Source organism: Esox lucius, chromosome 16 (assembly GCF_011004845.1).
Source record: "Esox lucius isolate fEsoLuc1 chromosome 16, fEsoLuc1.pri, whole genome shotgun sequence".
NCBI lineage: Eukaryota > Metazoa > Chordata > Actinopteri > Esociformes > Esocidae > Esox > Esox lucius.
Genome location: NC_047584.1, coordinates 11,849,020 through 11,862,265, shown reverse-complemented (window position 1 = coordinate 11,862,265; position 13,246 = coordinate 11,849,020). Strand labels below are relative to the sequence as shown.

The 13,246-nt window shown below is 38.8% G+C and overlaps 1 protein-coding gene across 23 annotated transcripts in view; it reads right to left on the bottom strand.

The window, feature by feature from the left end:
• The window catches only part of neb (nebulin), a 74,108-nt gene that overhangs the window by 26,038 nt on the left and 34,824 nt on the right, over positions 1-13,246 (bottom strand). For all 23 annotated transcript variants that reach the window (XM_029125816.2, XM_029125822.2, XM_029125814.2 and 20 more), the window contains 27 exons: positions 12,978-13,181; positions 12,717-12,821; positions 12,466-12,573; positions 12,071-12,382; positions 11,728-11,931; positions 11,464-11,568; positions 11,115-11,222; positions 10,714-11,025; positions 10,425-10,529; positions 9,837-9,935; positions 9,582-9,683; positions 9,257-9,364; positions 8,746-9,057; positions 8,386-8,490; positions 8,136-8,240; positions 7,831-7,935; positions 7,547-7,654; positions 7,302-7,412; positions 5,758-5,955; positions 5,426-5,530; positions 2,742-2,846; positions 2,533-2,637; positions 2,313-2,420; positions 2,063-2,176; positions 1,744-1,941; positions 1,426-1,530; positions 1,209-1,313 (listed from right to left, as the gene is read on the bottom strand). In XM_029125816.2, the coding sequence (XP_028981649.2) occupies positions 1,209-1,313; positions 1,426-1,530; positions 1,744-1,941; positions 2,063-2,176; positions 2,313-2,420; positions 2,533-2,637; positions 2,742-2,846; positions 5,426-5,530; positions 5,758-5,955; positions 7,302-7,412; positions 7,547-7,654; positions 7,831-7,935; positions 8,136-8,240; positions 8,386-8,490; positions 8,746-9,057; positions 9,257-9,364; positions 9,582-9,683; positions 9,837-9,935; positions 10,425-10,529; positions 10,714-11,025; positions 11,115-11,222; positions 11,464-11,568; positions 11,728-11,931; positions 12,071-12,382; positions 12,466-12,573; positions 12,717-12,821; positions 12,978-13,181 (3,861 nt within the window). The remainder of the gene's footprint in view (positions 1-1,208; positions 1,314-1,425; positions 1,531-1,743; positions 1,942-2,062; positions 2,177-2,312; positions 2,421-2,532; positions 2,638-2,741; positions 2,847-5,425; positions 5,531-5,757; positions 5,956-7,301; positions 7,413-7,546; positions 7,655-7,830; positions 7,936-8,135; positions 8,241-8,385; positions 8,491-8,745; positions 9,058-9,256; positions 9,365-9,581; positions 9,684-9,836; positions 9,936-10,424; positions 10,530-10,713; positions 11,026-11,114; positions 11,223-11,463; positions 11,569-11,727; positions 11,932-12,070; positions 12,383-12,465; positions 12,574-12,716; positions 12,822-12,977; positions 13,182-13,246) is intronic.

The following is a 13,246-nucleotide window of genomic DNA, read 5'->3' as shown; positions in this document are numbered from 1 at the left end:
AATAAACAAGAAACCAGGCAAGCCTGGTTCAGCCGGCCCGCAATAGAAAGTGTTGCCATCTCGAGATTTAAACCTGGGAAACCATGTGAAAGGCTGTGTCATTAACCACTACACCACAGAGCTGTACATTTGCTGGGTGTCAGTATAGCATCCTGTCTCTATTCTGAACAAATCCTCTTTTGGCACTGGCCATTTTAAAAGTTAATTGGCCATTTGTGAATGACATTGATACAGTTAAACTGACTAACGTTTCTTACTAAGTTTACCTCCACCACAAATAGCGTCTATTTATGACGTTTGCCACTGGCCATTTTAACAGCGTATTAGCCAGTAATAAGCTTTACCGGTATCTACTAACTTACTGGAATAGTCATAAGAGTTGAGCAATTGCAAGCGAGTCTGCCAAAGCTATTTCATTTCATGGCATAAGAACTTGTTTTTTTCTTTCATGGCAAAACAACATACTTTTTTTTTCATTCGTGAATTATATTTACACAATAACTATCAATAAAGGCGACAATAACTAACTTTTTCATCAGGTGAAAAGACGAGATAATCGTAGAATCTACCAGAAATAATTAATAAATGTTGTTGCTCTCAATAGATTCAAACTTAGGTCTTCCACATGAGAGGCACTGCTTTGTGGCCGTTTTAACAGCTTATTAGCCAGTAATGGGCTTACTAGTATCTACAAACTTCCTAGGAATAATCATAAGAATTGACCAATTGCTAGCGAGATTGAAGATGAACTTTTCCATGCCAGAAACAGTCGCAATATAACCGTCTTCAGTTTCATTTAAGGCTTACTATAATGTAACTACTGTATTTTAAGCCAAATGTGTTTGTCTTTGCTGACCCAAAAAGCATGCACGGATGTGTACTTCGAAAATCCACCAGAAACAGTCGCAATATAACTGTAAACTGTTTTATTTCAGGCTTACTAGAATGTAGATCCTAACGGTTTTAGCCAGCAAAGTTTTCATCTATACGGAATAATTCATAATGCGTACTTCGCTTCGCCTTCGATAAGATATGAACTCGGGACCTACAGTTCACAAGTCCACTTCTCTAACCACTACGCTATTTAACAAGGGGTAGTCAGTCAGTCACTCACTCAATCAGTAAGAGACATTTGCTCTTCTTGGCCGGCTCCACTTACATGGTCTGGCAAAAAGATAACAATAAAACACTTTGATGACATTACTCACATCGCTCAGGTTCATGGAGCTCCGTATGGCTGTCTCATAAGTTGGAGTGTCGACAACCACAGAGTATTCTTTGAAGGACTCAATGCCCTTGGCTCTGTACTTGTTCTGTAAGACAAGAACGAACGCAGAAATAAGTCCAAAATAATCTAACCATAAGAAAAGGAGAAGTAAAGAGTGGAGAAGGAATGACTATAAGAGGGATCGGGAGATACTATACCTCGCTCAGCTGGTTTCCAGCAGCCTTGACGCGCAAGATCTCAGGTGTGTCCCAGGCATAACAGCCAATTCCCTTCAGGTAGTTTAAGTCATCTTTGTAGAAGATCTGGGAAACCAGACAAAATGACCAATGAATTATGGAAGTCAAAAGGATAAGCAAAAAGATGGAAAGCATTAATATATCTAAACGCTACATAATGAACTACATACAGTAAATGTCTACACTTAATCATCATTAGTAGTTCTTAGTCTTACACATCCTACGAAACTCTGAATGAATGACAGTTAATCAAAATAGAAAAGGACTGGGGTGACTCACGTCGCTGAGCTGCTCGTTGACCTTGCGTGCCTGGACGTACACCTGCATGTCGGGCAGACAGATCCACTGGTGCAGGTACTTCCTGTAACCTATCTCACTGACAGCGTTCTGAGTGGAACGGGCCGACAGGACATCCAGCATGTCCGGGGGGATGTGGTTCTTGGCTTTGGTCTTCTCATAGTTTGCCCTGTACAAGCGCTGGACGTTGGGGAGGTTACATTCGTTAATTGTGTGTGGTTGTATGTTACCATTCATTTAAAACTTCCAAATGAAAGCAAGTTAAATAACACGGTGATAACAAAAAGGCGACTAGGCTTACATCCAGACCCATTTTTCCGGCTTTGATGCAGCGGAGAGTTTGCGGGTCGTCCTCCAGGGATTTGGGCAGGCTATATAGGGACTTGAACTTCTCGTAATCCTCCTTGTATTTCACCTACGAGTAGGAAACATATTAGATAGTCATTGAGCTTTGACAATGTATGTATGTATGTGATGTCTGAAGGACATTGACTCTTGGGGATCAAACGCAACAAGAAAGTGGATTAAGTGGTTTGATGAATGAAACTCACACTGCTGAGGATGACCTTCTGTTGTTTGGCGTGCTTCAAGGCGTGTGTGTCGACCGGCAGTGAGTAAGACTTAGCCTTGATCTTGTCCCAGAGAGATGTATACATTTTCTAGAGAAAACAAAATGAAGCACAAAAAATTGGAAACGCAACATTTAGTATACTGATATGGACACTTAGGTATTTGGAGACACTGTGTACATGTCTGTGTAGCCACACTTACATTGCTGTAGACATTCTTGAGGTTGGAACGGTGCTCATAGCCATACGTGTCCAAAATGGTGGTATACAAATGCTTTTCCTTATGATAAGCCTCCCTATAGTTCAACTGTGGAGACAAATAGCACACGTTTTGGTACAAAGCAGGTTTTGTACTATTATTGTATAGTAAAAATGTAAGATTTAGTTCAGCTTATTTCAGTTGACACTCACATCACTGGCCCAGGTATGACCCAGGAGAGCAGTCACATAGACAGGGGTGTCTGTCACGATGGAGTAGTTGTTGAATTCCTTTTTACCCTCTGCTTTGTATTTTAGCTATAAGAAAACACATGTACATGGTTAATCAACCAATAGGGCTCTGCTGGTGTTAAGCCAGCTAAATGTTCAAACACACAATCATTTGTAGTATAAAGCCAAACGCTATACTATTTTCTACCAGCTGGATGTGGATTGGTAATAAACATGTCTATGAGCTCTCTTGACAAGATGAGTGGCAAAAACAATGTCAGTTTGAGGTGGTGGTCTTATCTTTAATGTGATTTTGACAGCGTATCGAGACACACAACATCCATATGACAGGCAGATGTGCCCTTTTACCCCAGAAACCTAGATTTAAAATCTTCAATTGTATTGAAATGAATAAGAAATCAACCTGTCCCATATCCACACAATCAAGGCCTTTTTTGTATTTTATCAATACAGTGTGGCCTTTACTCCTTTGAAATAAATTGTAATCACCAAAGTTGTATCTACTTTTAAATTAATTATAATCACCAATGTTCTATCAAATTTGAAATGAATGTTAATCACCAAAGTTGCATATATTTTAAAATCAGCCACGTTTTATGTACTTTAGGGATGTCACGATTAATGGAGTAACTCGATTACAAAAAACGATTAGAATTTACTGCCTTGAGGCTTCTATTAATAAAGAGTGGCGAACGTGTAGAGCGGGCTTGCACTATCCCAAAAACAACAAATCAAATCTGGAAAAATGTAATTCTAAAAGAGTAAAGATAACCTAGTTGCATATCGCTACTGCAAGACTGAAGTTGCGTTTCACAACAGAACTTCATCCATACTGCAAAATTTGAAGAGGAATTATTCATTCACGGAGGAATCGGACATCCCGAGGTGAGGTTTAGCTATGATAGCGATTTGTGTTGGCTAGGTAGCTGCAACCTACATGTGCGCCGCCTTGAGTATGCGTTTTCACTCGAGGGGGTTAGAGAATGTACAGGCCAGCTTGTGGAGATGATTCATTTCAGAACTGGTAGAAGTTTTATTTTTACCATTATTATTACCATTATCATTGTTTTAATTGGAAGCGATGGTCGCATCTGCTATGAAACAAGATGCGATTTTATAAAGATTTATAAAAAGGTTTATAAAGTTTTACAACGACGCGCTTCTTCAAGATCGGTGCCTAATCACTTGCTTGAGCAATTAATGTCCATTTTACATGAGTAACTTTGGGGAAAACGCCGCGCTTAAAGGAAATCTGTATTTTCTGACTGAAAAAAAGCTACGTTTGGTCAGATATTTATATGAACATATTGACTATAGTCAGACAAATAGATTTAAAAAAAAGAATATTGGTCAGAATGATTCCATTTTATTGCAACTTAATAAAATGCCAAACTATGTAAATGAGGCGTTTTACTCCACAATCAGGGTAAAACACCCTCCCTGTCGGGTACAATGCCCCCAAAATTAAGATTTATTCCTTATTTATGTGTCAAAATAATTGTATATAAATAAATAATAAAAAAACTTTGTAATCTATGCCACTGAAAATAATTCAATCTTGATAGCAGCATTTAAGTGAGTTAACAAAAACAATTTTAACCGTGATATTGCACATTCCAATATCCTAAGGCAAAAAGCTATGTTTTACATTTATTACAATTTCAAAATCTTTTGAATACTATTTTTAAATATGTTCTGTCAACCGTGGGAAAGTATTAGGTTAAAAACATTAAATAATAATAATATAATATTGAGCAATATCAGTGCCAGTTGATTGGCCTATTATATTAGATGTAAATATATGCAATAAACTAGCTGTTAAACTATAAACTACTTTTATTAGGCTATATCTTGAGCTTTTGTCATATTTCAGCATTTTTTGCTATCATTTTGTTCTATTTTACCAATATATTGTCAGGGAAAAATACCCCCCAGGGCATTTTGCCCCAAAGGTGAGGGGGCGTTTAATCCCAAACATGATCACCACAAATACAGGATTGATATGAAAAGTATTATAATTTTCTTCTCTGAGGAAGTGGATTACTTAGCCTAAGACCTTCCTATTGACATATAAAAAATCTGTTTAGTAGTCTAACTTCATCACATCACATTTTATAAATGACAAAAAATAAGATCAACTTATGTCAAAAGCATTTTTGTGGATTTACTTGCTCAGTTGAGATGATGTAAAAAAAAAAAACCAGGAAGCGCCAAGCCACCATATTTGCTATATGATTGGTTTTAATTAGGAAAATAAAAGAAAATTGTAATTCAGTCATTAAGCATAAAAATAATTAGTTTACACTTAGGTTAAAGGTATTGCAATACCAGGATTTGGAATAATGTCACAACAATCGTGCATAGTTGTATTTTTATCCAACATAATGAACATAGTAATTTTTATCTGAATAACTTGATGAATCTTCAGGATAATCAACTCCATTTCCAAAATATTTATTTATATTTTGAATTGTAATCAGCAGAGTTGCATCGACTTTGAAATGACTTGTGAACACCAATTTGGGGGATGACATCTACTTTGGGAGCTATTTTTTATCTAGCTTGTAAGTCAATGGTAGTCAATAACAATCTAGGGAAAGCATTGGTAGAAATTATAATAATTTATATGAGATATCAGTACTCACGTCGCTCTGCAACTCATAGGATTTCTTGGCACGGACAATCTCAGGAGTGTCCCAGACATAGCAGCCAATACCCTTTATCCAGTTCAGGTCTTCTTTGTAAAAGATCTAGCAAACAGAAAGATAACAGGGATCAGACAGCTAGATTTGATGAGATATTTTAAATTCTGGTGTATTGTTTGATTGTGATAGCATAACTAATACAAAGAACAGATGAACCTCCATCACTATATCTAAAACCAGATAAAAAAAAGTATATTATCCTATATAAGTATGTTGTGACAATGTGCAGAATGCAAAAACAGCACATTCAAATCATGAAATTGAAACCGTACATCACTCAGGATCTCGTTGTTCTTGCGGGCTCTGGTAATGTCCTCCTGCTCAGGGTGGCAGGTCCAGTTGTGCAGGTAGGTGCGGTACAGAACGTCACTGAGCATGTCCTGGCACCTCTTAGCCACCACGTTGGGAATTATGTCTGCAGGGATGTTGTACTTGGTCTTTGTGCTGTTGTACTCCTTCTGGTAAATCCTCTAAAAAAGAGTAGTGCATTGTGTGGATTATTTTCTTGAACAGAAATGTATATATTATCATACGATCTCAAATTTTTTTGTATGCCCAGGATACATGTGGTGTCTATGATGGAAAGACACCACATGTTTTACCTCCCTGCAATCAACCACATCATCTTATAATAAGTATGAGACAAACTCTCCTAGCAGAAGCTGACCAGCTCCATATGTCTCTAACTAAAGGTGGGAAAACAAGGTGGGAAAACACATTTCCCTCAGCACTGGCGCACCGCAAGGGAACATGCTCTCATCCCTCCTACTTCCTGTACACCGCAGACTTTACCTCCAAACAACGCATCTGTCAGACTAATTAAGCATACAGGGGACACCGCTGTGGTCGCATCACTGACGGCGATGAGTCCAAGTACTGAGGAGTGGTTGCCGGGCTGGGTGGTGGGGTGGTTGATTCTATTAACGCCCCCCACCGACTGTTCGTTTGGCTGAATAATTCAAATAAGGACAATCTAGGGATCTTCCACAATCTCAGGTGGCAGAACAACATTACAATCCCCAAGATGGAAAAACTAGCAGATGCACTACCTGTGGCGGCTAAAAACAAACATCTCCCAGTCAAGACTTATTTGGCTTTAAGCATTATTTGTTGAATCCAACACCTCCCAACCCAGTCACATTATCCTCTGGACAGCTCAGGTCAAGCAACCCGAGAACAAAAAATCGTGTCATCTGAACAGTTTATTTTCCCTTGCTGAGGTCCTCCGCAACAGTCCATCTGTTCCACTAAGACAATAGTACTGTGCTTACCACATCAAGACATCTCTAAACTGTCAGCTGAATGCAGACACTGACACTGTAAAATTAAAGATATACGTCATATCCCATTCTTATTCCATCTTATTTGCGTATCACGTATTTGTCTGTAAACTTTGTTTAGAATGTGTATTTTCTCTACTAGTAAATGTTGTTTACTACTACATCATCGTTACAATTTTGTACAAAAGATGTGAAATTCTGAAAATATTTAGATAATAGCAATCCTACATTACTTCAAAAAAATAAGTAAAAACTAAACCAAATAAATACATTAAATGGAATACATTTAAATATTTCAATAACAGTGGAATATTTCAAGTTCAGAGTATTTCAAGTTCAAAGTAGCTAGCTAGGTTAATATTTAAAAAAAAATCTAAATTACCATCTTGTTGTTTCTTTTACAGCATGTAGCAACTGGTCTAACCATTGATGTTTACCAGCATATACTGGGTAAACGATGAGTATTATATCTTAGATTCTGTAGATATAGTCTTACCAGATATACTGTGTTATTGTGCAGTAGTGGCATATCTTACCATGGGCTTTTGTTTCTCCTGTGCTCCACAGCGCACCACCTCTGGGAAGTCCACCAGGGTGTCGGCCATGTAGTGGCCCTTAGCCTTCTCGTGGGCATCATGGTACTTTACCTGAAAGGTAACACTGTAATATAACTCATCATGTGTCAACACATGTTGCTCTTTAATTATTCTTTACATTTAATAACCGCTGTATAACTTAAAGGAAATCAGGATATTTGTATTGAGGTACTCCAAAGACTCACGTCACTGACGATCTCCCTGTTCTTCTTGGCTACGGTCAGAGGGATGTACTGGGCGTCGAGCTGGTAACTAGTGGCTTTGCTGTCATCCCAGGCACTTTTGTAGTATTTCTGCCCAGGATAAAATTCACTTTTGAAAATAATAATAATACAATTTCTAATTTCCAAAATATGTATAAAAAATTTATTATCATGATTACAGTTCAATTATTTTTATATAAAATCTGACATTCACGCAGATAAGGGTTCCTACAAAGGACAAGTCATATGGATTTAGAATACTTTACCTCACTGTTGATCTTGGCGCACTCTCTGCTATGGGCCAGCTGGGGTGTGTCTTCTGAACCTATGTATCTGCCCTTTTCTGCATTGAATGTCTCCTTGTACTTCAGCTACTCACAACAGAAGGAACAGGTTATAATCCAGTGGAAATATCCCCCACAGCCTGACAGGTTTTTATGTGTCTAAGGCCATCAAAATGCTACCAATACTATTATACCACTTTGAACAGCAGAAACGTGCATCTAATACAAGAGACATTCAGATGCTTTTTTCCTTTTTTGTTTAAGAAATAATACACTGATTCACTCACATCACTGAGGTTGAAAGCATTAACAGTGGCCAGTAGAATCTCTGGACGATCCACAACGTGTGTGTATTTGGCAAAGTTGTCTTTGGCATCCTTCTTGTAAAGCCTCTGCAAAAAGACAGAGAGGGACAGAGAGACATGGTAAGAATTCACTGAACGCTAGCTCTCATGACTGAGATTTAAGGAACGGTATGTACCACTTAAACCCATAACCATATCAAAATCAGCTGGGTTACAAATAAAAGAAATGTACCTCGTTCATGATCTTCTGGGCATTCCTAACTTTGACGTGATCGACACAATCGGCTGCCACCCATCCACAGCCACGCATCCATTCCATGTCAGCCTTGTAGACGAACTACAGGGAGACAGGGAGAGTCAGACAAACCTGCATTTTATACTCACAAATTCATTTAGTGTATGTATGAGAGAGAAATAGTGATTTCTGTTCTTTTAAAACGTTTGTGATGGTAATGTTTACAGTTCACTATTTTACTTGCTTTGCCGAGTAGTGGAAGAGACAGAGAGAGTCTGTGTGTGTGTAAGAGAGAGATATTCTGGGAGCCCCTAATGTATATTAAACATACTTGTTGTTTGTTGTTTATGTACTTACGTCACTCTGGAGGTCGTAGGCTTTCCGGGCCTGTGTGACGTCGGTGGAGTCTGGCAGGCAGGTCCAGTTGTGTAGACGGGTCCTGTAGTTGTTGTCATTGACCTGGATCTGGCATTTCTTGGCCAGCTCAAAGGACAACATGTCTACGGGAAGACGGAACTTGGTCTTGGACTTGTTGAAGTCTTTCTTGTAAAGAGCATCGCTGGCAATCTTGGCTGAGTTCAGGGCCAGCATGAGCAGAGGATCGTCCTGGACACTGAGGGCTCCAATGTGGTGACCGACTTGTTTTCGGTAGCTTGCCTTGTATTTGTGCTATAAAAGAGTGTCAGTGTGTGCCAAACAGTGTGCTATTATACTGACTGACAATTTATACATACAGAGATTGTAATATACAATATATAGTATCTAAGCATCAAATATGAATGGATATTTTGAGTTAAGATTTGCATTAAGAGTGTAGTTTGACCTCAGTGACAATCTGTTTAAGTAAAGATTAAACGGTGACACTCACGTCGCTTTGGACTTTATTGTTATGGATGCACTGCTTAATGGGAACAGCATCTCCAGGCATGAAGTAGCCAGTGGCTTTGACTTTGTCCCAGTCCTTGGTGTACAGTTTCTGTGGACAGGGAGATAGACAGAGAATGTCATAGAAATATTTTGTAATTTGCCACATGCATTATGATAATTTCGTTTCTTACTAGATTCACCTTTCTAGGGATTATTTTTCTACCCACTGTACATCTTATTGCTTGCTCTTGGATTGACAACTGTTAGTTTAAAAAGGGATTGATAGAATACTGTCCATTTATTTGGAATGATTTGCGTGATCTTACCGGATGGACATTCTTGGCCACCTCTCTTGCTGTTACTAGTCCTGGGGTGTCCAGGAGACTGTAGTTAGTCTTCTCTGCATGCCAGGCGGCACGGTACTTAGCCTGCATAAAAAATTTAAAAAAAGAGCAATGGACTCCTTCTGGAAATAATAATAATCATGCTCTCTTTTGAAATGTTAAGAATTTGAGACCTCATAAAAACAGATCTGTTCATGTGTTGTAACATCAGTAAGTATTGTTTCTTTTCCCACCCACCTCATTGAGGACATCTGCAGCGTTCTTAGCACAAACCAAGTCCACTCTGTCTACAGGGGCTGTGAACTTCTGCTGATCCAACTTGACGCGGTAACCCCTCTGTAAGACAACATCAACAACAACTGCATCAACCAAAACAGAGAAAACAAAATCAGCTCTACATAAATTATAGCATATTAACACTTTTCAGCAAACTAATACAATAATGAAGGTAAATGAAAGACAGTAATTGGCATATATTACGGTATAACTACATTTATACATATGATAATACAATAAATGATTAAATTAATAATCTAATAACTAATTTAAAAATATTATTCATTAAGTTAGCAGTTCTTATCTAAGTGGACACAGCCACAAGGACAGTTAAGTGTCTTGTTCAAAGAAAAAATACCAAACATATAAATGTTTATTTTCTTGTTTTGGAATTAGACCCATCAAACTTTCATGGCCTAACTCTCTAAACACTATGCTATTTGCTGCCCCATTTTCATGTGTTTGTGTAATATATACATACACACACACACACATATATATAGATACACATATTATTTTTTACATTACATTTATAGAAAAAGTACTTACATCAGCAAGGACTTTCTGGGCGTGTTTCACTTTAAGGACATCTACAGACTCATGGGGATTCCATCCACATCCCCTCAGCCACTCCATATCAGCCTTGTAAACCGCCTAGCAAAAGACGACAGCATGTTTTCAATGCCCCACTGATTTAATGTCCCAGTGTTAAAACAAACAGAAACATGAGGGATAAGGAAACACAGCTAAATATAGCATGTCGAAGTGATAATCATCATCAACCAAGTACAATATCATAGAGGGATGATAAGAGGTGAGATGTGAAGGTGAAACTCACGTCGCTCTGCAGCTCATAGGTTTTCCGGGCCTGGACCACATCAGTTGAGTCTGGCAAACAGGTCCAGTTGTGCAGTTTAGTCCTGTAGTTGAAGTCATTGACCTGGACCTGGCATTTCTTGGCCAGTTCAATGCTCAGCATGTCCGCTGGGAGGTGGAACTTGGTCTTTGATTTGTTGAAGTCCTTCTTGTAAAGAGCGTCACTGGCAATTCTTGCTGAGTTCATTGCCAGCACGATCAGAGGGTCATCATTGACACTGAGGGCTCCAATGTGGTGGCCAACCTGCTTGCGGTAGCCATCGTGGTATTTATACTGTGAAAAAAGGAGAACAGCTAGTTATATCCACTGAATCCATTGTACAAAGCGATCTAAATGGAATGGACGCAGACTTTTCCTCTTACATCGCTGATGATGTCTCTGGATTTTTTGGCTTTCAGCACAGCAATAGCATCCTCCTTGATTTGGTATGCTTTAGCCTTTACGTTATCCCAATTCTTAGTATATAGTTTCTGTGAAATGGAAAGATGATTGATTCAGTGAGTCAAATACAAATATCTGTTCATACTGTTATATGCTTATAATTCAAACTTGTCAACAGGTGTTTTATTTATGTATCTGAATAAATGACATTATATTTATGTTGACCTAATCTGTCCATTAAACTATGAAATACTCTGAATACAACAAAACAACAAATCAATACAGTTTGTGACTTAGCAGTAACCAAAGAGTTCAGTAAACCTAACTTACATTACTAATGGCGATGGCATTCGCCTTGGATAGCAGAATTGAAGGTATGTCATTTGGCAGGTGGATCTGGAGTTTGTCCGCATTCCACTGTTCTTTATATTTACTCTGTGAAAAGCAACAAATAAACACAATCAAAAAGGGAATCATAAAATCAACCATCAATAGCACGAAGAACATCTATATTTCATAAAATCTCTATGCTGTAACAGGAAATGCATTTTATACAAAGATCAAGGTTTGGAAGGACACTTCAAAATTACTCACATCACTGAGGTTTGCAGCATTTTGCTTTGACAGGACAACCTCTGGAGTGTCCACAATATTGGTGAACTTGATAGTGCTGGGAGGCTGGCGATATAGCCTTTCGTTGAGGATGGTTTGTGCATTCTTAGCCTTAATGACATCCACTGAACCCTCAGGCAACCACCCACACCCTCTGAGCCATTCCAAATCAGACCTGTACACCGCCTGGAAGGATGGAACAAAGCATAGAGTAAAGTTAGTCAATAGTCCTTGTAGGACAGTAGTGTAACAGCCGATTATACTTCAATGGTCAATAAGTACCGAGAGTCAATTTGCATTGGACCATGATTCTCTGTGAACTCACGTCGCTATGCAGAGCGTAGACCTTCCTGGCCTGAACGACATCACTGGAGTCTGGCAGGCAGGTCCAGTTGTGCAGTTTAGTTCTGTAGTTGAAGTCGTTGACCTGGACCTGGCATTTCTTGGCCAGTTCAATGCTCAGCATGTCCGCTGGGAGGTGGAACTTGGTCTTTGATTTGTTGAAGTCCTTTTTGTAAATGTTTTCACTGGTAATCCTGGCTGTATTGGCAGCCAGCATCATTAGAGGGTCATCCTCAATGCACAGGGCTCCAATATGGTGGCCACACTGATTGCGGAAACCGGCCTTGTACTTGTACTGGAATGAGAAAAGACCAGCTAAGTATTGTTTTTTCATGGTTGTTGACAATGCTTATTTCAAGCAGATGCAAGGATACTTACGTCACTGATGATCTCTCTGCCCTTCTTGGCGTGTAGAATAGCAATGGCATCCTTATCCAGGTGATAGCCCTGTCTGCTCATCTCTTCAAATCCTTCACGGTAGAGTTTCTAAAATAACACAAAGATGTTGCTCTAATTTATTTCTTAAAATATTATATAAAAACATTACAGTTTGAAGGATGTATAAAACGGAAAACAATAAAAGATCCACCTTAGTGAATATAAACAGCTTGAAGTTAAAAACAGCATACCTTATTCATGGTGATGGCGTTAGCCTTGGCTAGCACAAGCTCTGGAAGCTCATTGCCGACATGGATCTTGACCTTATCAGCCTCCCATTGTTGAACATATGCACGCTGAAATATGAGGAATAGCAAAAGCACATTTTATAAGAAAATTGTGTTTTTGCCATTTTTCTTTTATTAATATTAATAACTGCGTCATGTGGATCTGAACATGCGGTGCATATACATAAGATCTACCTCCACACTAAAAACAAACATTTCCGTTACCTTGTCCATTGTCTGGGCATTGGCAGAAGCTAAGACGTAAGGCATATCATCAGTTTTGGCGGTAAATTTAAAGTTGCTTGGATGCTGTCGATATTTCCTCTCGCTCAGGATTTCGGCAGCCTTCTTGGCTTTCTCAACATCAATCGAGCCAATAGGGACCCAACCAGTGCCTCTGAGCCACTCCAAATCGGCTTTATACACAGCCTGGGTTTATATAGGAACAACAGAAGGAAAACTATTGGTTACGAAAGAGACTTTGTCAGGTAAAA